The sequence below is a fragment of the Oncorhynchus clarkii genome, chromosome 6, assembly GCF_045791955.1.
Source record: "Oncorhynchus clarkii lewisi isolate Uvic-CL-2024 chromosome 6, UVic_Ocla_1.0, whole genome shotgun sequence".
Lineage (NCBI taxonomy): Eukaryota > Metazoa > Chordata > Actinopteri > Salmoniformes > Salmonidae > Oncorhynchus > Oncorhynchus clarkii.
Window position 1 is genome coordinate 42,656,201 of NC_092152.1, and position 24,354 is coordinate 42,680,554.

At 43.5% G+C, this 24,354-nt stretch overlaps 3 protein-coding genes across 5 annotated transcripts in view; 2 read left to right on the forward strand and 1 right to left on the reverse strand.

Moving 5' to 3' along the window:
• The window catches only part of LOC139411178 (calmodulin regulated spectrin-associated protein 1b), a 37,955-nt gene extending 30,179 nt beyond the window's left edge, over positions 1-7,776 (forward strand). For all 3 annotated transcript variants that reach the window (XM_071157096.1, XM_071157095.1, XM_071157094.1), the window contains 6 exons: positions 1,318-1,454; positions 2,213-2,463; positions 2,792-2,894; positions 3,050-3,162; positions 3,347-3,465; positions 5,382-7,776. In XM_071157096.1, the coding sequence (XP_071013197.1) occupies positions 1,318-1,454; positions 2,213-2,463; positions 2,792-2,894; positions 3,050-3,162; positions 3,347-3,465; positions 5,382-5,678 (1,020 nt within the window). In that variant the 3' untranslated portion in view covers positions 5,679-7,776. The remainder of the gene's footprint in view (positions 1-1,317; positions 1,455-2,212; positions 2,464-2,791; positions 2,895-3,049; positions 3,163-3,346; positions 3,466-5,381) is intronic.
• A 2,221-nt stretch (positions 7,777-9,997) lies between these two features.
• LOC139412091 (uncharacterized) lies at positions 9,998-11,706 on the forward strand. The gene is made up of 2 exons (XM_071158886.1): positions 9,998-10,047; positions 10,286-11,706. Exons 1-2 carry the CDS (start codon positions 10,011-10,013, stop codon positions 11,665-11,667), a joined length of 1,419 nt encoding a protein of 472 aa, XP_071014987.1. The 5' UTR covers positions 9,998-10,010; the 3' UTR covers positions 11,668-11,706.
• A 3,153-nt stretch (positions 11,707-14,859) lies between these two features.
• The window catches only part of LOC139412093 (potassium sodium-activated channel subfamily T member 1b), a 75,840-nt gene continuing 66,345 nt past the window's right edge, over positions 14,860-24,354 (reverse strand). The window contains 8 exon segments of the mRNA XM_071158887.1: positions 14,860-15,067; positions 15,260-15,344; positions 15,863-15,896; positions 15,899-15,942; positions 16,863-16,910; positions 18,745-18,807; positions 19,716-20,022; positions 21,986-22,114. Coding sequence (XP_071014988.1) covers positions 14,938-15,067; positions 15,260-15,344; positions 15,863-15,896; positions 15,899-15,942; positions 16,863-16,910; positions 18,745-18,807; positions 19,716-20,022; positions 21,986-22,114 — 840 coding nt within the window. The 3' untranslated portion in view covers positions 14,860-14,937.

The following is a 24,354-nucleotide window of genomic DNA, read 5'->3' on the forward strand; positions in this document are numbered from 1 at the left end:
AATAGTTTACCATTAAAATTGACAAAAATAGTTTAACTATTACATACAAATCACAGGAAACAATGTATTTTGAATGCATTGGACCTTTCTAAAATACTTTTTACCGATATGTTATTGGGCACATTGCTGGTGGTGGAAATGATGTTTTAGATGGTGTCAGCGTAATGTATTTAAATTCATTTTGGAGTAGAATGTATTTTTTTTAAGTCACCAGGACTGAGCTTCTCAGTTCAACATAAAAATGATCTCTGGGAGGATCCAGGACCAACCAAGCAAGGTAACTGGAATTGACAAACTTGCTGTTTGTAAAAATAGTCCTGCCTTTCTTTCATGAAAGGGGAGGTTATAACAATCGAACTGAGATTGACTTACGTTTCAGTCATGGGATTTTTTTAGTTGTTGCTTTAATCTTTGTAAATACGAAAATAAATGAAAGTTCCAAAATTGCATTCTACCTGAAGAACGATTTGCACACAGTAGCCAGCATTTGGCTGTGCTAACGTACTTCTCATCTTTGTCCACTACAATAGGCATTTTCACTAAAGGCAAACTTTTTCTTTTTCCTCCAGCTTTCATTTTACTTCAATGAAAAAGGCCTCCATCTTCACAATAGCAGTAGGCAACTGGATTCAGCCGCGGACCGATTTAAAAAAAATAAATACAAAATTTGTCCGAGCGGATGGTGGGGGGGGGGGCAATTATAATAATTTTTAAGCTGCAAATTGACCATAACTAAGCCTAAAAAATAGATTGTATTTGAAAATAATTTCATATCTTGAATTACATGAGACATGATCACATACAGTATGGCTCTTGGGAGCAGATTTCCCCCAAAAATGGTGTTGCTAAATTATTGTGGGCCAAGGCTTCTCTCACTAGTTATTTCTCTCAGCAGAAGGTGCACGTAAGGCAGCGCACAAGGAGTGCGGGAATGGTGCTGTAGCACGAAATCATGTTGTATGATTGGTAGCCTAATTGGGAGATCTCTCCCGGCCAGGCTACAATTTTATTTTTTTTATTGGCCAAAAGCCGGCAAATACCGGCTAACTGTGTGTGTGTGTGTCATAAAGTGGACAAGATATAGTGCCTATTCTCATATTTTGGGTGGTCGAATGTCTAGGACAGGGAAAGGTGTTACATCATTTTTATAGTACAACATTTTCCGGGAAGGAATAATATAAAATTCTACATTTTTACTGAATAAATAAAGCAAGAGACGAGGGAGGAGACACAGGCAATTGTTTGTGGCGTAAATCAAGTTTTATTGAATGTCATTGAGTAAAATGCTACTAGTAAGTGTGTTGTATTGTGCCACAGGATGAACAGAAGGCGGAGGATGAGCTGGCTAAGAAGAGGGCAGCTTTTCTCGTAAGGCAGCAGAAGAAGGCCGAGGATGCCCGGTTACGCAAACTACAGCTGGAGGCAGAGACTGAACAGAAGCGGGAAGAGTCCAGGTAACAAACATGACGTCTTTACAACCAAATCAAAACTGTCTGCTAGATAAGTCATAATGCTCAGGTAGGATAAGACTGTTTTAAGCACTAGCTTAAAAACCATCAAAGCCCTCCCACAATAGCGTGTGTTACCGGTATAGTCACCAGTTTTGCACACCTGTGTATTTGCTCCCTACACCTCAAATGTAGTGTGTACGGCTCAGTACATGCCTGGGGCCAAGCTTTCTGCCATCCAGGACCTATATACTAGGCAGTGTCAGAGGAAGGCCCCAAAAATTGTCAGACTCCAGTCACCCAAGTCATAGACTGTTCTCTCTGCTACCGCAAGGCGAGCGGTACCGGAGCACCAAGTCTAGGTCCAAAAGGCTCCTTATCAGCTTCTACCCCCAAAGCCATAAGACTGCTGAACAATTAATCATATGGCCACCTGGACTATTTACGTTGACCCCCTACCTACATGTACAAATTACCTCGACTAACCTGTACCCCTGCACATTGACCCATGTATATAGCCTCGTTATTGTTATTTTATTTTTTACTTAAGAACTGCTTTACTGGTTAAGGGCTTTTAAGTAAGCATTTCACGGTAAGGTCTACACCTATTGTATTCGGAGCATGTGAAAAATGACATTTGATTTGAAATGTTCATTCATAGAAAAACACAGAAAATGGCAGTATTGTCCCTCCTCCGTCCTCTTCCGTGTTAAGTATTTTCAAATTCTGCAGTTGTTGAGCCTGTGGTCTGTCTCTCCCCCTAGGCGGAAGGCGGAGGAGGACCGGATGAGGAAGGAGGAGGAGAAGGCCCGTAGGGAGCTGATCAAGGAGCAGTACCTGAGGAGGAAGCAGCAGGAGCTGATGGAGGAGCAGGGCCTTGGCAGCCCAGCCAAGCCCAAGACCCCCAAGACCAAGCCTAAGAAACCCAGTCACCAGACTCACAGACCCAAGTCTGCGTTCAGCAGAGAGGAGTCATCCAGCGACACCTTCTCTTCCAAGTGCTCTTCATCTACACGTAATAACCACCACACTTTTGTTCATCTTACTAGGCCAGGGGTTAATAACTCCTGTCCCAGAGGACTACAGTGTGTGCAGACTTTTATTCCAGTCCTGCACTAATACATCTCATTCAGCTGCGCTGGGAGAAAAAAAACCCTGTTAACACTGTGGTTCTCTGGAACCAGGATTGGTTGACATCCTTGGTCCAGGTCAGTTTCATGTCTCCCAATTCCCTTTGAGAAAATATTGCAGATTTTGCAGTCATGCGTTTCTGTGTGGGGATAGGAGTGTAATAGGAAGAGTTCGCTATACTAAGATGGAATCTATATTTTGGTGCTCGGTAGCTGACAACCTGAGCAGTGCCCAGTCAGGCTCCAGTTTGTCCCTGGCCTCCGCTGCCACCACTGAGGCAGACAGCGTTAACTCTGGAGGAGCAGGATCCCAGCGGTAAGTGCCCCAAAATATGTAGCTGGGTGCTTGTGTAAGAATTTTGTTTTGGGTGTAATTGATGTCAGTGTTTACTACCTCTTGTGTGCCATTTTTAAACCTCTTCTTCTTTTTTTTATTGATCGTTGTCCGTGTGCTCTGCTTTCCGTTGCCAGTGGTGAGTCTGAGTCTTTCCCAGGCCTGAGTCGAAACGCCAGTCGAAACACTGAGAGAGACTGGGACAACGGCTCCACTGCATCTTCAATCAACTCCATGGCAGAATACACTGGTCAGTACACATGAAAGTCAGTCTCTTGTCATACTGGGAAACAGTCTTTCCCATAATGTTCCAATACTATTCCCGTAACACCCCTACAATGTTCCCTTAAAACCATTGCTCTGCTCACGTTCTCTTCGTCTCTATTAATGTTAGCATTTAATGCTAAGACTTGTCGTTCCACTGTGTCCCTCAGGTCCCAAGCTGTTCAAGGAGCCCAGTTCCAAGTCCAATAAGCCCATCATCTTCAACGCTATCTCTCACTGCTGCCTGGCTGGCAAGGTCAATGAACCCCAGAAGAACACCCTCCTAGAGGTAAAGCTTTACCTAACTGTGAAATGCTATTAACGTGCACTCCAGAGCAAATGGTCACGCGCACACAGGTGAGCCATCATTTCACTGTTACGATGGATATGGATATTCAAGATAATTTACTGATTAAATTACTGGAATAATTGATCTAATTTGAATTAATTTGGTTATCCTATCCAAATTAATCTGAGGGGCACCATTTAAGGGTTTTGCTATAAAGACCCCTTGAATTAACACTATCAGTAGTTATTAACGGTTATACCATTGCAATCCTATATCGACAGTAGTCATAATCAACAGTCAATTTACTATATTTTCATTCTGAACGGTCATCTGACTTCAAGAATCGAATTGCGCTTAGGGACTTCAATGCAACAGATATACGTCAAAGTTGTATTGCTAGACTCAAATGGATTGAAAATGAATGTTGGTACAGTTGTCTTAATAGACACAATATACAAAGGGAATGCAGTACAATCACTGAAGTGGGAAACTACAGCTTCGTTTCAGGCTTATGTACTCACAGGCAGATGTGATAACACTTGAACAGGACTTTGGAGAATTGGACATTTTGTTATTTGTGAAAACAGGAGAAGTGAAAGCGGCTACATCAGTAAAGTTTCACAGCCGTGAAACTATAGGCTCCCCAATCAGGGGTATACCGGCCCAGTTACAGGTTAACACCTGCTGTGGGCAGCGCTAGCACAGTATTGGTTATTAATTCAGACTAACAGTCTTACAATAATCAATCACTGCCACGTTTACACACACAGCGTCACCCAAAGGGAAATGAAATACAATGTATTTTTAGCTGAGTGTCACCTGGTTCAGTTGGATTTCTGTTATGACCGAGAGGAAACAGGAAAAAGGTTGGTGGTTCGTTTGCAGCCGAAGAAGCTTCTTCCCTCGTCGGAGCTCTTTCTTTCTCAGTCCTCAATTCCATTCGGTCCAAAGAGAGAACGTTTAAGGCACTCGGGGGCAGTAGAATGTTTGGGGGCAGTAGAATGTTTGGGTCCTCATTGGGAGAGAGAGAGAAACTCAGCGGTTCGTTGTGAGTGAGCAGAGTGTGTCCAGCCAAGTTCCTCTCAGGAGATGGCCAACCTCTGTCAGAGTTGGATTGTGTAAGTCAAAGTTGCGTTAGGTTCTCGAGGAGATGGATCATTGCCTCTAAGGCGTGGCCGCACCTCACAAAGAGCTGATCTAATTTCTGTTTAGTGAGTCCTCTCACTTATAGGGATACTCGCGGAAGGCGGTCTCTAATGGTCGGATAGAGTGACATGGGAACTCATATCTCATAATTTTCACAAGATAAACCTGAGATTTCCTCATAAGTGTTCACAGAATGGTATGTAAATGTGTTTATACAAGAAAAACTATCTCTTGGATGAAGTACATACAGTAGTCCCCCCCAACACACAAAAAACAGGCCATTCAGTCGTAAAGGGAGAGCAGTTTATTTTTCTTATAATAGCCTTTAAAGGGGTACCGTCTAATACAAACTAACTTTAGACCTGGAATGTGGTACTTTAAGGATTTTTGTTTTTCGTCCCCTCTCTCCCCCCCTTGTGGGCTCTTCGTCACAACATAGTCAAATTGCAAGGTAGGGATGTGAACCACGAAACTCGAGTTTAGTTCTTCTGTCCTATTTATCAGTAATTTAGTCCAGCCAAATCCCATGTTGTGTAAATGAGCACAGTAACATGTAGGTCACATTTAGTGGGCCAGAATGTGCTGCTCAGCTCAATATTATCCAGCTGTAGCACAGCATGTTCTTGTCCTAAACACACACTGATGTCCTGTTTTTAAAGTGCTCTGAGTTTTACTGATTTAAAAGGGAGTGTCAAATTGCTTAAAATGTGAGACTGCTTCTTAAGATAGTTGTCAGCGATACAAACTAACAACACCCCCCCCCTCCCCAGGAGCTGGAGAAGGTTGAGGCCCACCACCTGATGATCCTGTTCAGGGACGGGGGCTGCCAGTTCCGGGGAGTCTACTCCTTCTTCCCAGACACGGAGGAGATCCTCAAGCTGACTGGCACGGGCCCAAAGAGCATCAGCAAGAAGATGATTGACAAGCTCTACAAGTACAGCTCGGACCGCAAGCAGTTCACCGTCATCCCCGCCAAGACTGTGTCGGTCAGCATAGACGCCATCACCATCCACAACCACCTGTGGCAGGCCAAGAGAACCACTGTGCCAAAGAAGAGCGGGAAATAATCTGTGGAGGCCCTTGGAACTCTGGGGTTCCATTCCACTCCATGGTTGTCCTAGGTTCCATTCCACCCTGCTCTCCTGGATAAACTGCATTGATGTCCACTGCCAATAAACTCCCTCTATCAAGCTGAAGGAGAGGCCACATGTATGGGCAGACACGTGGCCCCTTCAGTTCACACTAATGTGGGGGCATGGATGGATGTATGCATCTGTGCTGGTGGCCTGCGAGTGGGATTGTCATCTGCATGAACCAATATGGAGGGTCCTCTTTGTCTGGATCTCAATGTATTCTGTTCAGGGTGTCCATCGATCAATTCATTCGGTTCTGTTTTTCTAAAGACTCTTCAGAGAAGCATGTGGCATTTTTTCATGTGGTGGGTTTCTTTTTACTTGAAGTATTTATTGGTTTGGCACTGAATGGTTGAGCTCAGCTGCAGTAGTCCATACAACACTACCCCCCCCTCGCTCTTATTGGACTGGTTATGACCCTACGAACACCCCTCTCGCTCTTGTTGGAAGGGGTGGGTTGTTCATAATCTCTCTACTGCAAAATCTGACCTTAAAGGACCTTATGTCCCTTCAGGACTTAAAAGGACCGTTCTGCTGCAACAAAACAATCTGCAGTCGAACAAACTGGACCTTATCTACCAGACAAGCATCGCCAACCTTGCCTCTCCAGTTATCTTTCTGTCCAATGTGCTGCTTTGATCTCCTGTTTGTTACCTGGGCTCCTCCCAGACCATCTGCTGGCCTTCTTCATGCGTCATAGTGGTACTGTCAACTGTCTATTTATTCAAACTTCAACCGATTTTTAAATGGATATCAGCCTGTTGTAGCACTGTCTATCTGGTGTGTAGGATTATGATGGTCGTTTTACTACTCACCTTTTAACCCTCTAAAACGAGGGTGTGAAGACGATGAATAATAGGCTTTGGTACTGTAGAAAAATGTCAAGATGCTTATTTTTTGTTTGTTTTTGTGTTATTTTGTTTTATATTGAGCAGTGTGGTTGGTTATACAGCAATTGAGCTTATGTTATGTGTGTTTCATCATCCATGAATCTGTCTGACATACGTCAGCTAGTTAGAGCTAGTCGTGTTTCTCTTCACTGGGCACTACTATGTCCTGTATAAAGGTGCACTCCACTCACGATCACGTTTCAAAGGCTTTTATCATGCAATGTACCCCCCCCCCCCCCTCCCTCACTTCTATGCCACGAGTGATCGGCTACCCACCCAGGGGTGGGGTCCATTTCAATTCAGGGAGTAAACTATCATTTCAAGTCCATTGGAATTAAAATGTTGGCTTCGTTCCTAAATTAACTGAATTGACCTCAACCCTGCTACCCGCCCAGCTTCCTCCCCTCCCCTTCTGCAGCCCTTTCCCCAGAGAGCTGCATGCTCTTGTTCTGAAGAGTGCGTGCGTCCTGCTGGAACCGGTTTGAATGACATTATTTAATATATTCATAATGGGTTACTCTGTGGGACTGTGGTCTATTTTATTTACCTACCAACCAACATTAAAGAACATTCCTGAAAGTTGTCAACAAACACTGCCACCATTTTCCATTTTTCTCTGTCCAAGTGCTTATTATTAGATACCATATGTTGGCCTCAAGAACAACTATAAGTGTTGCACGTGCACTTTACTTACTGAGTACAAAAAGTGGAATTCGACTTTAAACGGACATTTGAAACGTATTGCAAACAAACAGAACATGGTTAAGTTTTTTTTTTTTAAAACAACTCCTGTACACTCCCAACAGAGAAACACTACCCTTCCTGAACTAAAACAAAGCACTAAGATTTAACACTGAGCAGTCGATTTAAGAAGTCCTCGTTTCTTCACTACTACGGCTTGTCTCCAAAAATACGTAGAATACTTGATTATAATTTGCTGCATTTGGTTTATTTTTTTAATAGATCTTTTCAATGTTAGTGTTTTTTATGTTTACTAAAAGATTGTATAGGCATTGATGACCATTTGTTGTTACTGTATGCAATTTCCATGCCTGTTCATTTTACTATTTCTTTCAGATCATACCATCTATTTATTTTAAACGAACGCACTGAAACGGAATAAAAATTTCAAGTTAATAAAACACATTTTCATATTTTTTTTGTTCACATTGTTTAGAATACATTTGACTTAAAATACATGTTTCAGCCTACATCACCAGCAGTTCAATGTATAGTTTGGCATTCATGTGTATGTTTCACGACTATTCAGAAACCTACAATACATAATTGCATATTTACATATATTTTTGCATGCCCTGTTTTCACTCCCACACCAGTTACCTAGGGTTATTGATGGCATCTTTCACTTAAATTGAATATCAAGTAGATCTAAAGTTTTTTTTTTCCACCGGTGCTGAGCCAAAAATACTATTAAGTGAAGTTAAACCCAGATCACAAGTAACCTACAAGGGTGTTAGTGAGATGTGCTGCTATCCTCCAAGCCTCCCTGGTGTTAACTGTCTCCCACCACCCAACTGGAACAACGGTGCCCGGCATGCTTCGCTTGCAGCAGGACTCATAACCATGGTAAACATCTACAGACATACATAGGCCTGCCATGGCAACAGACTTTATTCTCAGCAGGTGGCTCAGTGTCACGTATTCTGTCACAAGATTATCTGTGACTTGCAGGTCCCATCTGAGAGACTAGTTCTAACTCTGTTCTGTGTCTGACAAACTATTACAGAAGCAAACCAGATGCCTGGCATTTGAGGCCACATTGAATTCATCATGAACGGTGAGTTCTTATTCCTCGTTTTGATGGTTGTCACAGCCATGTATTTGTATTGAAGGTATGCTATGAGCTGAGGTTCCCTTACTGTTGCATATCCCACAGTGTCTGCTGCTGGCCTTTCTGTGATGATGCTGTGTGGGGTTCTGGTCTCGGTGCGCGCCAACATTTGTGCTCAGGAGGTACAGATTTACATCTGTCAAGAGATCCCACAAAGTAAGTCCTCCAAAGCTATTTGATCATAAAACTAAACAATAACATGGATATTTTGGCTCTCGTCTATGGCATTTTGATATTGCATATTTGGGTCAATCTACTCTCTGATCAACATTCTATCAAATACCTATGAACAAGACTTAACGCCACTACACACTTGTATTTTTATTACCTCAGGTTACCCTGTTGGCCTGGCCTCTCTGGTGCTCTTTGTAAGTAATGTTGGAGCAATCAACCGTACTGTGTTCAGTAGTGACAACCTGGCCTCAGTCACCCGCCTCACCATCAACAACGCTGGTATCACCAACATTGCATCCAGAGCTCTCTGGTTCTTCCGTGACCTCAAAACCCTCAGCCTGGACCACAACAACATCTCTCAGCTCAACCCAGCCTGGTTCAGCCAACCAGCCATCCTCCAAAACCTCACCCTAATTCAGAACCATATTGAGGTTGTAGAGGACTCCATGCTTAGTGGGTTAACTGGTCTAATTAGCCTGAACCTGACCAGGAATATGATCCAGAGCATTGCTCCTGGTAGTTTTAGCACCCAGTCCCATCTGGCCAGTTTGGACCTGTCTGGTAATAGGATCGTAACCATCAGTCCTGGTAATGTAGCATGATGTACTACATTACCCATAATGCACCGTGTATTATATCCTGTTTTATCTTAGTAAAGAAGTTCATGAAGCTGACAATGGTGTACTGTCTTATCAATACAGGTAGTTTCAGTGGACTCACTGGCCTAACTAGTCTCAACTTGGCCAGGAATATGATCAAGACCATCAGCCCTGGCTGTTTTAGCGCCCTGACCAGTCTGGCCTACTTGGATCTGTCAGGTAACAGGCTGACCAGGGTTAACCCCCAGGATCTGCTCCCATTCTCCCCCTCCACACAGATCAGGCTGGATGGCAACCCCTGGGACTGCTCCTGTGGAGTGGAGGACTTTGTCATCTTCCTCAGAGGTAGCGTTTTCTAGTAATTCGTAGGTAGGGGTTATGGTGTGGTATAAGTACTGCAATGCTGTAAAGTGATCATATTTAGTATATTTTTATTGCAAAAAGCTTCAATTAATTCGTTTTTAAAAAAAAAAAATTAATCTTCAAATGCTATGAAAATTGTAATAAGTGAAACTAATTAATTAGGCTTGAGCCACCCACACAATGACTACCACACACAACCCACACACATTATGTTCTAGATGTCACTATTGTGTATCCAGGTCTGCAGAATGCCTCTCTGCTGGAGAGGGAGATGGAAGTGACGTGTGCCAGCCCTTCAGCCCTGAGAGGCCAGCCTGTGTGGAACGTGTCCAAGTGTTTGATACCTAACCCACAGCCTCAGGAGGATACCCACATACAGCCCCCAGCCATGTCCATCACTGTCTCCACACTCATAGCAGTGATCGGTAGGTTCCGGAGCAATGCTGTACAGTGTACACTATAAAGAAATCCGATAGAACACAATAGTATTGCCTATACATATCTATGGTACAGTATGTTAAGACTGGTTTTAGTCGATCTCGTAACGAACAATTTACACTATTATGCTATCAGGAAAAATATGTATCGTGGTCCATTCATATAACACAACAGAATCAAGTGTGAACATAATCTTCACTAACTCTAGCTTGTCTTGTCTTCCAGTGGTGCTGTGTATCCTGATCTGTGGGGTCTGTGCCCTGGCTGTAGTCTGGAGGAGGAAACGTGAGACCAAACAGGTGAAGCCCAGTCTGGAGACAAAACGGGAGGAGGAAGCCGCAGAGCAGCCAGACAGTTCCACCACCACCCTCCACCGACAGGTGGCTTCTTCAATGTCTGACTGGGATCCAGAGCTTGCTGCAAGGACTTACAGATCTGGAGTCAGAGCCAAGTCTGCTGATGCTGTCCTCTCCACGTCCCAGTTCTGCAGAGCAGAGAGAGAAGCACACAGGGTGGTGGTGGAGACTGAGCGAGAACTATACAGGACGGAAAGTGTGAGAGAGAGCCCGTTAAAAGAGATGAGGAACTCCGAGGAAGAGAACAGCAAAGAGCCAGGAGATAGTGAGTCCCAGGGGGTACATAGAAACCTGACAGGAAAATATGATATTAAGGGTGAAGTGAGTCAGGAAAAGGACAGAGATGAGAGAGATGATGATGGAACTGTGAATCTGCAAGATGGCGGCCAAAACATAATATGTGTATCCCAGGATTCGGAGACCATACCGTACCTGACCATCGGTGCTGACCCGGCCGAACCAAACCTTGAACGCCACAAAGGTCCAAGTCCACAGAAAGTCATGACAAGGATTTCCACTTGGCCCCCCACCTCAGCTCAGTGGCAGACCCACTTCGCCATACAGAGAGAGGGACTCTATGTCTTCCCTGAGAATGGCCCTGGCCAAGAGGTCAAAGGTGAAACAGAGAACCAATCACCTGACCAAGAGTTCGAACAGATCCAGTCACCTGACCCCGGGGAAACCGAGAACCAATCACCTAACCTTGAGCAAGAGTTTAAAGATGACACAGATAATCGTTCAGCTGATGTTTCTGTCAGTGTTCTGGAGTCTTCACCCCCAGAAGGGGTGATGGGTGAGGTCAATGCTGAGGAGAACTGCAGCACGCCACCAGACTTAGAGATATCCTCTCCAGAGTATGATCCAGAACCTCTTATTGAGATAAGCGAGACCCTGTCAGACCTGGTCGACACTTCCCTGTCTAGTAATGTCCTGACCCAGACTGAGACCAATCCTGGTCAAGAAAATCCTGAAGAATTGGATAACAAACCCACACAAATTATAAACAGGGCTGTACAGAGTGAAGGCAAATCAAACCGAAAGGGGGTGCCAAAGAGAGCAGGCAGGAGCAGAGAGAGTAGTGGAGCTCCCCCTAGTGGTGTCTCCCCCAGTGACGACAACCTGCTACTGGATAATGACTACGCCTATATTGACTTGCTGCACGAGGTGGTTCAGAACCAAGGCCGATGGACCAGAGAGAGGTGGAAACAGACTCACCTCAACAAAGCAGCAAGCAAGCACCAGGGACATTAAACTACAGACTGTGGCTTTTATGATCTGGTGTTGTCTTGTCTTTTTACTTGTCCTGTCTATTGGTGTATGTAATAGTCTGTAGTGTTTTGAAAAGTTCTATACATAATAAAATGTATTATTAACTGTGTTTTCCCCTTTCCTGTGGTGACAAAGGGTGAGCAAACCCCACCATTAGAAGTGTTTGAGTGATCATTTCTCTCTGTGATTAAACTACAGGAGTGTTTTTCCATTCCAATGTTTCTGGCTGCATGCAGCATTTATTGTTCATATTTTACATCACGGTAGAGAAGTACACATACTTCGGAATAAGAAAAAGTACAAAATGGGTAAAACCTTTTTGACAATTAACTAAAAATATGATAAAGGTAAACAGAAGACTTTGGAGGACATGCATGGTCCCATATAATGATATGCAGACAAATAACAAGCGGGAGATATGATTAATTTTCTAGTTGTGATTCTTCACACAGGCCACCTAACTGTAGGAAAACGTATCTGGTTTGGCAAACTTTCTCTCAAAACATGCTTTTTGTGTTTGCATGCCCCTTTCTATATTACAGTATGAACTTCAAAAACATTTTTTTCTGAACAACTCCAGTAAGAGAATTCCCCTGGAGTTTCGTTCACATACAACAACGATGAGGTGTCACGAGGTGATCTGTAAACTGCCCTTCTGGGGGCCTGGCTAGTATGGAACATATCTGATCTACACATACATACAGTACTTCAATGGGAATGGGGACACATTGCGTTACATTACATCCCAAAACACATCAAGGACTACTCCAGAGATATTCAAACTGCAAAATAATGTAAAAGCCTGACATAACCCACTTTTTTCCTTATCTAACCTTTCCATCAACTTAATCTCATTCAGGCAATGCATGTTCAGAACTACTTCCCTAGTACATTTTATAACAAACAAGCAGAAATGGCACATATCAAAATATATTCTGTTGTTTACAAATGACAATGATCATTTAAAACTTTGCAAATGTACTTAACAAAGGCCTAGGGCTCTATTCAATCTTTATAGCTGAAGCGTTAGACTCCGCAGTAGAAATGTGAAGGTAATATGCAGTGTTTACCGTCTCCGCTAAATTGGGAATAGCCAATGTCCTCTTTAGGTATGCCAGGAGCTGCTTGTGGATTTGATAGCTCTAGCACCGGAAAAACAACCGCTATGCGGATGCCGTCTAAAGCGTCTCGGATTGAATACAGCCCTTTTAAAAGTTGATATACTATATATAACACTGACTGTATGGAGGCTGATTCATACTGTGCAAATACTAAAGTATTTTATTGTATAGTTAAAGTTTCGGGTTAAAGGGTCATGCTATAATGCTCTATTAACGACCACAGAGCTTAGTGCAAAAATATTTCAAGTCCCATTTGTTTTCATTTGACTAATAATGACCAAAAGAACGTTGAACCAAACAATGAGGATAAAAAAAAACGTTTACAATGATATCACCACACATATTAGTCCAAGCAAACAGTATCAGAAATACAACATAAATATCTTAAATAATTATTAAAATATATAAAGCACACACAATACTACATTTACTGTACAAGTGAAATGACATATTGGAAGGCAAGCTTGCAACACTGCACTTCAAGCCCAGGTACTGGCCATATTAACAGACTTCAAGTAATAGTTCACTCCAACTCATCTTAACATCAGATTACTTTTGATATCTGAAATTAAATCTTTTGATATCATTTTGGAGTGACCTATCACTTTAACTATGCTTGTCTCTTATTGTGCAATATAAGTACTCATAACAAGTGTTCATAACATAGGGTTGCCACTGTAAACAGCTCTGAAAGATTGTTCTACTGTAATGAATCAAATCCTGTCAGAAATGTGGAATGATTGAGCATTGGCTTTCGTAGAACATTGACTGATACATAAAGAACCAGAAACTGTATGGCACAAATAGAATGACGTAGGTGCATGGTGTAATTTATTAAGGTTCCTTATCCATTAAGTATTCTATACTTTTTAATAACAAATAGCATGATATTTGAAAAAAAAAATTTATACAGAATGAGCAGTAAAAGATAGTGTTTAAAAAAATTGCTTATAAAAGTCTTCACACTGTTTTTTACATAATTTCAATGAAATTACGTTGAACCAACGTGGAATAGATGTTGAATTGACGTCTGGGCCCAGTGGGTTGTGCTCATAGGGAAAATAATAAGTTCTCATGTACTTTCATGATTGATGTGTAAGAATACTGCCAGGAATTCTTGTTAAGGAATAACATTTTCTGTACATGACTTGATTTTGCAACTGATATTCACACAGTCTACACACACACATGCCAAGTGTGCTTGGTGTAGCTCGCAGGTGCGCCATTTGGGCAGAGTTTGCCCTTTTGACCCCTTTCTATTGGTGCTAAAGTGTAACCAAGCTCCACCCACCTAGTATGCCGACGAGCTAAATCAAACAAACCTCTAAATATTCAGAGCATCACATGACCTCCGACATAATCTGTCTCTCCTCTCCTTTGGTTGGTTACCAGTATGTTTCCATCGACTGGTGCATTGTTCATGTTTTATCTTTTGCAAAGAGGGCAATGTCTGAGTCTGTGTGTCTGATGCTCTCTAAGAGGTTAGGTAATGACGAGGCACTCTTCATGCATCCTCCCATAGCAGCTCAGTGACACGTGTCTCTCTGTAAGTCTTACATAGGGTGAAGGGGGATTGGAAGGTAAGGGTGGGCAAGGGCAGTGGGGATCTTCCCCTTGTATGGCACAAATAGAATGTATCGTGCAAAGGCGGTGAGACAAGGGGGCAAGAGGTCCGGGGGTGGTGAGACAAGGGGGCAAGAGGTCCGGGGGTGGTGAGACAAGGGGGCAAGAGGTCCGGCGGTGGAGAGACAAGGGGGCAAGAGGTCCGGCGGTGGAGAGACAAGGGGGCAAGAGGTCCGGGGGTGGTGAGACAAGGGGGCAAGAGGTCCGGGGGTGGAGAGACAAGGGGGCAAGAGGTCCGGGAGTGGTGAGACATGGGGGCAAGAGGTCCGGGGGTGGAGAGACAAGGGGGCAAGAGGTCTGGGGGTGGAGAGACATGGGGGCGAGAGGTCCGGGGGTGGTGAGACATGGGGGCGAGAGGTCCGGGGGTGGAGAGACAAGGGGGCGAGAGGTCCGGGGGTGGAGAGACAAGGGGGCGAGAGGTCCGGGGGTGGTGAGACAAGGGGGCGAGAGGTCCGGGGATGGAGAGACAAGGGGGCAAGAGGTCCAGGGGTGGTGAGGCGAGGGGATTTCAGAGGTGGGTCTCATCCCTGGTCTCTGTGCCAAAGTCTTGCCTCGTCTGGCCGCCGCCGCTGCTCTGCCCCTGAGCCGCATCCTCGGGCACGTCAGGCCCTGCCAGCGGGTCGGACCGGATGATGTAGCTAGAGAGAGATGAGGACAAAACTAACTCTCTTGGGTCAACATCCAGATATTTATAGAACACACTACTAGATAACTGTACTGTCCTATACCCAGGCTAGTGACCAGTCGACACAGTTTGGTACAGTATAGCACCGATACTGTAAAGAAGAAGGCATGAAAAGAGAAGAGACACCTGTCCTGCTAGTACTTACACAATGTCATTGAGCTCCAGCATGGTGTCTGGAGGGGGGTTGATGAGAACGTAGGACAGACTGTTCTGGTGGTCGTTCATCTCATCTGGAACAGAACAGATACAGGGACAGCTCTTAGCAGCTGCTCTGGCTGTACCAGTTCCCTCACATTCACCAATTACACACAACATTAGACAACTAATGGTCCATTTAGAAAATGGAAGTATAGGATTCCCTGATCTTCAGTAAACGGCTGACTGACATAATAAATCATATGCATTTCCAGTAAGAGCCGTTTTAAGGGCCGTTCTGGCTGGACAAGGCTTATTTATATATAGTAAGCCTATAAGTCCTGTATGATATAAGTCCTGTGTTCATTTTCTTAATGTCTATCCAAATACAGTTTAATCAATGGTGTGTAACTGAATATCCCTTGACATGGGATACCTTGATGTCCTGTGCTTGTCTTGGAGTAGGATCGGGTTGCCCCTGGACACTGATCTAAGGTCAGTTTCCCCCTGATCTTAGACCTTTGCCTAGGGGGGGGGGGCAACATCTATTTAGAGTGAGTGAGAAGTGATTGTGTTTTACCTGTTTCGTGTGTATGAGTGAGAAACTGTGTACCTGGGACAGAATGAGGCTCAAGCTTGGGGGTTGGGGTGGGTAAAGTGCATCTGCTTCTCCAAACCCACCTGTGTTTGCCCCTTATAATGCCAGGCGGGGTGGGTAGGAGAGAGAGAAGGTCTAACTGTTACTGACAGGGCATGGCTAGTACAGGGTAGGCCCATGCTGCCACAAGGCAAGCGCATCCCTCCATGCGCAGTTTAAGAAAGACATGCAGACACTGTCCGCATCGATTCACCTCCTGCGCATTCCACACGTCGGGCCTGGTCACTCACGGCGACAGGTCACCATGGTTGCCATGCCAATGACACTCAGCCCCCATATAAAAATGTTGACACACCCACAAACACAACTAGAACATGCTCTTGGCATCCGGCAGGGCAGACTCAACCAAACAAAGTGAGGCTCAACCAATCTAAGAGTGAAAGCAAAATACATTGGGTGTGTGGGATTAGAAGGGGATCATAATATAGCGTCAATCTAGGATAGTCTTACAGAGGGACTAAAATGTGGTGAATATTTTGAAATCATATTGTATTTAGGCTAATAAAATGCTAAAATGTTTATCCATTGTTATATTCTACCAGATTCTCAGTGTAGCTTTGGTTTGTCGATAGTAATGTACTGTTGACCTTCCCGAACAACACAGTCGCAATGCTTTCTGCTCCACTCTGTCCCATCCACGCCACACTGTAGTGTATCCAACACTCTCCACGCCCTGCAGTAACTTGGTAGTCTGTCTGGCCGTCTCTCACCTGCCATCACCAGTCGATAAGTCCTAGTTCACACAGGTTGTACAACTGATGTACAATGCATTTGAAACAACGGTTGTGTTACATCAGTTGTACAATTTGAACTAGGCCTAAGTCACCCACTTCAGTCCACACAACGCAGGGGACAGAGAGAAAGAAAGGCTGCTCGCCTGCCGACCACCCCAGTCATCATCATTATCACACAGAGTCATGCAGTAGTGCTGTATGATTATGATTCTCCATCTAACCTGTTCTGGTCTCTTCTCTTAACGGAGGCTCTGAAATTCCCTGCAACTCTAAGACAGTCAACACTGTTAACCCACAGGCTACTGTTGTACTTTCATTCAATAGCACAACATTCTGACTGCCTATACTAACATACAGTAGCCTAGCTCTTCAAAGCAGGTACTAAACTACTAGTATGACATCGATCCATCCACTATGTATTGTAATGAATATGGTACCATCTTCAACCGATCTCGCCTTTTAAAGGGATGGTGGTATATCCACCACTTGAGAGGTCTTACAAAGTAGAATATTAGAAGCATATACAGTGCCTTCATAAAGTATTCAGAGCCCTGGACTTTTTCCACATTTTGTTACGTTACAGCCTTATTCTAAAATTGATTAAATTACAAATAAATCCTCAGCAATCTACACACACTACCTTATAATGACAAAGCAAAAACAGGTCTTTAGAAATTGTTGGAAATTAAAAATAAAAAAAACAGAAATACCTTATTTACATAAGTAATCTGACCCTTTTCTATGAGACTTGAAATTGAGTTTCCATTGATCATCCTTGAGATGTTTCTACAACTTGATTGGAGTCCACCTGTGGTAAATTCAATTAATTTCACATGATTTGGAAAGGCACACATGTCTATATAAGGTCCCACAGTTGACAGTGAAAGATAAAAAACAAGCCGTAAGGTCGAAAGAATTGTCCACATGGCTATGAGACAGGATTGTGTCAAAGCACAGATCTGGGGAAGGGTACCAAAAAATGTCTGCAGCATTGAAGGTCCCCAAGAACACAGTGGCCTCCATCATTCTTAAATGGAAGAAGCTTGGAATCACCAAGACTCTTTCTAGAGCTGGCCGCCTGGCCAAACTGTGCAATCGGGGTAGAAGGGCCTTGGTCAAGGAGGTGACCAAGAACCCAATGTTCACTTGGACAGAGCTCAAGAGTTCCTCTGCGGTGATGGGAGAACCTTCCAGAAGGACAACCATCTGTGTAACACTCCACCAATCAGGTCTTTATTGTAGAGTGGCCAGAAGGATGCCACTTCTCAGTAAAAAGGCACATGACAGCCTGTTTGAAGTAGTACCAAAAGGCACTTAAAGTCTCTTAGACGATGAGAAACAAGATTCTCTGATGGTCTGATGAAACCAAGATTGAACTCATGTTTGGAGGAAACCTGGCACCATTCCTACGGTGAAGCATGGTTGTGGCAGCATAATGCTGTGGGGGAGTTTTCCAGTGGCAGGGACTGGGAGACTAGTCAGGATCGAGGCAAAGATGAACGGAGCAAAGTACAGAGAGATCCTTGATGAAAAACCTGCTCCAGTGCGCTCAGGACCTCAGACTGGGGCGAAGGTTCACCTTCCACCAGGACAACGACCCTAAGCACACAGCCAAGACAACCCAGGAGTGGCTTTGGGACAAGTCTCTGAAAGTCCTTGAGTGGCCCAGCCAGAGCCCAGACTTGAACCCAATCTAACATCTCTGGAGAGACCTCAAAATAGCTGTACAGCAATGCTCCTCATCCAACCTGACAGAGCTTGAGAGGATCTGCAGAGAAGAATGGGAGAAACTCCCCAAATAGAGGTGTGCCAAGCTTGTGTAGCAGCATAACCAAGAAGACTCAAGGCAGTAATTGCTGCCAAAGGTGCTTCAACAAAGGACTGAGTAAAGGGCTGAATATTTTTTGAAGGCACTGTATAATTTCCCTAACAACATTCTTCTCTGAGCAATGATCATAGTTCAGGAAAGTAGCACTACACTTGAACATATAGAATGAAATTATAATTTCACACCACTTGACATATTTAAGAGATGGGAGTGATGACTAAATTAAATGTGTTGCATTGCATACTGTATGTGAACACTACTGTATGTGGGATTACCTTGTAAATATCCTAGATTTACTCGGTTCATGACATCACTCGCAGTAAGATTAGCAACATCCTCTACAAGACAGAAAATAAAAAGAGGGGAATGAAAAGATTAGGCAAGCAGCAAAAATGCAATTGCAGTTTTCAAAAGGGGATGCAAAAATGAACTAACATGCAAACAAATATGTTTTTTTGAATTATTTCATAAATATTAGATAATAAATGATGTAAATATTTACAGTATTTCTGTCTCAATCATCCAATTTAAAATCACCAGTAAATAATTTGTTAAGTATTTAATTCTTCAGTATTTTTTATGCTTCTCTGGCAGTATTACATAATGAGCATTTTCCCTCGACAGTGATTATCTGAATGAGTCATCATAATGTTTTGGCATGAGCTATTGTATGGAGAATTATATAGGGAAATATTTTTGGGGTTTTTGCAAAAGAAGGCGAAGGAAGTTGAGGAGAGTGGAAAAGAATGAAAAGAAGTGAGAGGGTCTGAGGGGAGGCAAAATGCTGTCTGAGGGGAGGAGATGCAGTCTGAGGGGAGGAGATGCAGTCTGAGGGGAGGAGATGCAGTCTGAGGGGAGGAGATGCAGTCTGAGGGGAGGCAAAATGCAGTCTGAGATGAAATGCTTCATTATACTTCAGTTGTCCATCCATCCATAGGCTACAAGTAACATGAAGGTTTATGCACATTCATAAAGGAGGTTATGCAGGTACATTATCATACTATGCAGAATAATGTGAATAATGGAGAATAGTCATTGTCATTCCATACAGCACCAATTCCCAAACTATGACAGTTGATTAGGGTTGCAAAATTCTGGGAACTTTTAATAAATTCCCTGGTTTTCCAGAAATCCCGGAATTTTGCAACCCTACTGGTGACACATATAAGACCACCAAACTAAATATGACACAGCACCCTATAATGTCACTCAGTATTACCAGGGTGTCCTGTAACTTTCCACTCACCGTATCCGACAGTGGGCAAGCCTAGGTGCTTCATGCGGTTCTTGACCAGCTCTGACAGCTCCTGTCTCTCGGAGCGCCGGTACAGGTTGAGGCGCTGCTGGGAGATCCGCTCGGTGCGACTCGGGGGCTTGGTGTTCTTACGGCTCAGACGCCGTGCCCACTGGAGGCTCTTCTTCCTCAGCAATGGATGTTCTGACTGGTCGCTGGTGGTGGAGTTCCGCTGAGCTGTTTTCTCCTTCCACGACTCGCGACGATTGCTTCTCTGGTCGTCACCACCAGTGTTCTCGACGTTGATGGATACTTGAGACTAGGGGAGGGTGAAGGGTTAATACCAAATGAACTGTGTGGACAGTATGAGGATCCAATAGGATGTCCTGGTGACACTTTACATCAGTAGTAGAAGCTCTAGATACGCATTTATATTGCATTATGAAGAAGCGCTTGACTGACAGCATTACTGAAGTGCCAAACAAAACACAACGCATACTTTCATTTTGTTGTACTGCAAATATGAGCAGATAATGACAGTCATGTTATGTAAAATGTCAAGACAAGGATGTCATCTTAACTGTGGGTAACTAGGAAGGAGGATACTTTGACAGACCAACAAACAAAAACACAGGATGGATGAAAAAAAAAAAAAACTTGCACAGAGTAGCATTGGCAAAAGTAAATATAATGTACTTGACCAAGAATGTTTGTTTGTGAATGGTTACACCAAATAGTTCAATGACGCATATAAAGCATAATTACAATGATTAGCAGCACAATTATAGCACAAATACACTGAGTGTACTTTCCATGACATAGACTGTCAAGGTGAATCCAGGTGAAAGCTATGATCCTTTATTGAGGTCACCTGTTAAATCCACTTCAGTCAGTGTAGATGAAGGAGAGGAGACAGGATTTTTAAGCCTTGAAACAATTGAGACATGGATTGTATATGTGTGCCATTCAGAGGGAGAATGGGCAGGACAAAAGATTTAAGTGCCTTTGAACGGGGTATGGTAGTAGGTGCCAGGCACACCGGTTTGAGTGTGTCAGGAATGGCAATGCTGCTGTGTTTTTCACGCTCAACAGTTTCCCGTGTGTATCAAGAATGGCCCACCACCCAAAGGACATCCAGGCAACGGTAGGCCAGTAGTCGAAAATGGGTAATTGATAAAAGAGGACAAAGAAGGCTGAGACAAATTGTGCAGAGCAACATACAGTTAGTCAACTGACGGTCCAGTACAACATTGGTGCCCAAAGACCCATAAAAGAATGCACAACTCATAGTACCTTGACATGAATGGGGTATGGCAGTCGACGACCTTACAGAGTTCCACTTCTTTCAGCAAAAAAACAAGAAATTGGGGTTGCAGTGGGCTAAGGAACGAAAACACTGGACACTGGAGAATTGGAAAAACATGCCTGGTCTGATGAATCCCGGTTCCTGCTGTTTCACGCTGATGGGAGGACTAGGGTATGGAGAAAACCACATGAGTACATGCACCCGTCATGCACCGTGTCAACATTGCAGGCTGGTGGTGATGGTGTGGGGAGAATTTTTATGGCACACAATGGTCCTCTTGAAAGAAGTGCCACAACATTTGAATTCCACATGATATCTGAACATCATTGCCAATAAGTTGCATCCCTTCATAGCTGCACTGTACCCATCTGCAAATAGATTTTTTTCAGCAGGATAATGCCCCATGCCACAAGGCTAGGATTGTCCAGGAATGGTTCCACGAACATGACAGTGAATTCAGCTTACTACAGGGGCCTGCCAAATCACCAGATCTCAATCCACATGAGCATCTGTGGGATGAGATGGAACAATCTATTCGGAGTAGAGATCCACTACCAGCTAACTTGGAATCAATATGGAACAGCATCCCTGTGGAACGCTTTCGACACCTTGTAGAGTCCATGCCCCAACGAACTGAGGCTGTTCTGAGGGCAAAATGGGGTGCAACACAATATTAGGAAGTTGTTCCTATTGTTTTGTACACTCAGAAATCTACTGATGACTCAGAGGTGGCTTTGTTCAAAATATAATTTTTTAGAATGCATCCTCCTTTCTTTCCATCCTTCTTTCCTTGAGCTAGTCATTTATCATTCAGTAATTTGACCAGCGAAAGCAAGATCACTACCCCTATTGCTCTCATTTACCTCAAGGAAGAAATTAAGAGAAAAAATAAATAGGGGAAGGAAGGAAGGAAAGAAAGGAAGGAAGGATGCCTCTCTAGAGTATTTGAACAGGGACTGTCTCTATCTTGTCTTACCTCTGAGGAGGAGAACATGTGTGACTCTGTACGGTAGATGCCTATTGGAATCTCTGCACTGGAAGAACACAGTTTTTGGAATAACCTGCCATACGTCCTGATCCACAGGTCCTCCTCTGTCACCTTCATCTGGGAAGGAGGAGGGAGCACATTCAGTATACACATCACATCACGCGCTCGCGCACGCACACACACAAAAAGGAAGACCCAGTTGTGCGTTGACCTATGATGTCTCCCTCCCAGACGAACTCAATGCCTTCTATGCTCGCTTCGAGGTAAACATCAAGTCTTGCATGAGGGCTCCCGCTGTTCTGTATCTTGCTTAAAACTGGTAAGGCTTCAGGACCTGATGGAATACCAGGGCAAATCCTCAGAGCATGCGCAGATCAGGTGGCAAGCGTCTTCACCAACATTTCCAACCTTTCCTTGACCTTGTTGAAAAACAAGTCTTAGTGACTCCAACCTAAGTGTACGTAAACTTCCAACTTCAACTGTACATGTTACCTCAGCCTCCACCATATCCCTGCACATTGATATGGTACAGAACTAACCTTGTATATACAGTTGAAGTCAGAAGTTTACAAACAATTAGGGTGGAGTCATTAAAACTCATTTTTCAACCATTCCACACATTTCTTGTTAACAAACTATAGTTTTAGCAAGTCGGTTAGGACATCTACTTTGTGCATGACTCAAGTAATTTTTCCAACAATTGTTTACCGACAGATTATTTCACTTATAATATACTGTATCACAATTCCAGGGGGTCAGAAGTTTACATACACTAAGTTGACTGTGCCTTTAAAAGGCTTGGAAAATTATGTCATGGCTTTAGAAGCTTCTGATAGGCTAATGACATAATTTGGGTCAATGGGAGGTGTATCTGTGGATGTATTTCAAGGCCTACCTTCAAACTCAGTGCCTCTTTGCTTGACATCATGAGAAAATCAAAAGAAATCAGCCAAGAACTCAGACAAACAATTGTAGACCTCCACAAGTCTGGTTCATCCTTGGGAGCAATTTCCAAACGCCTGAAGGTATCACGTTCATCGGTACAAATAATAGTATGCAAGTATAAACACCATGGGACCACGCAGCCGCCATTCCGCTCAGGAAGGAGATGCGTTCTGTCTCCTAGAGATGAATGTACTTTGGTGCGAAAAGTGCAAATCAATCCCAGAACAGCAGCAAAGGACCCTGTGAAGATGCTGGATGAAACCGGTACAAAAGTATCTATATCCCACAGTAAAACATGTCCTATATCGACATAACCTGAAAGGCCGCTCAGCAAGGAAGAAGCCACTGCTCCAAAATCTCCATAAAAAAGCCAGACTACGGTTTGCAACTGGACATGGGGACAAAGATCGTACTTTTTGGAGAAATGTTCTCTGGTCTGATGAAACAAAAATAGAACTGTTTGGCCATAATGACCATCCTTATGTTTGGAGGAAAAAGGGGGAGGTCAAGTCAAAGAACAACATCCCAACCGTGAAACACGGGGGTGGCAGCATCATGATGTGGGGGGGGGCTTTGCTGCAGGAGGGACTGGTGCACTTCACAAAATAGATGGCATCATGAGGTAGGAAAATTATGTGGATATATTGAAGCAACATCTCAAGACATCAGTCAGGAAGTTAAAGCTTGGTCGCAAATGGGTCTTCCAAATGGACAATGACCCCAAGCATACTTCCAAAGCAGGGGCAAAATGGCTTAAGGACAACAAAGTCAAGGTATTGGAGTGGCCATCACAAAGCGCTGACCTCAATCCTATAGAAAATGTGTGGGCAGAACTGAAAAAGCATGTACGATCAAGGAGGCCTACAAACCTTACTCAGTTACACCAGCTCTGTCAGGCGGAATGGGCCAAAATTCACCCAACTTATTGTGTGAAGCTTGTAGAAGGCTACCCAAAACCTTTGGCCAAAGTTAAACAATTTAAAGGCAATGCTACCAAATACTAATTGAGTGTATGTAAACTTCTGACCCACTGGGAATGTGATGAAAGAAATAAAAGCTGAAATAAATAACTCTACTATTATTCTGACATTTCACATTCTTAAAATAAATTGGTGATCCTAACTGACATAAGACAAGGAATTTTTACTAGGATTAAATGTCAGGAATTGTGCAAAACTGAGTTTAAATGTATTTGGCTAAGGTGTATGTAAACTTCCGACTGCAACTGACCTGTTTTTGCTTTTTTTAAAGATCCTATTCTTGACTCTATTTCATACATTTGATATTGAACTCTGCATTGCTGAGGAAGAGCTTGTAAGTAAGCATTTCCTGGTATAGTTTACACCTGTGCATGTGACAAATCAACTTGGATTTCATTTGAAACACACACACACACCCAAAACAGGTGTGCT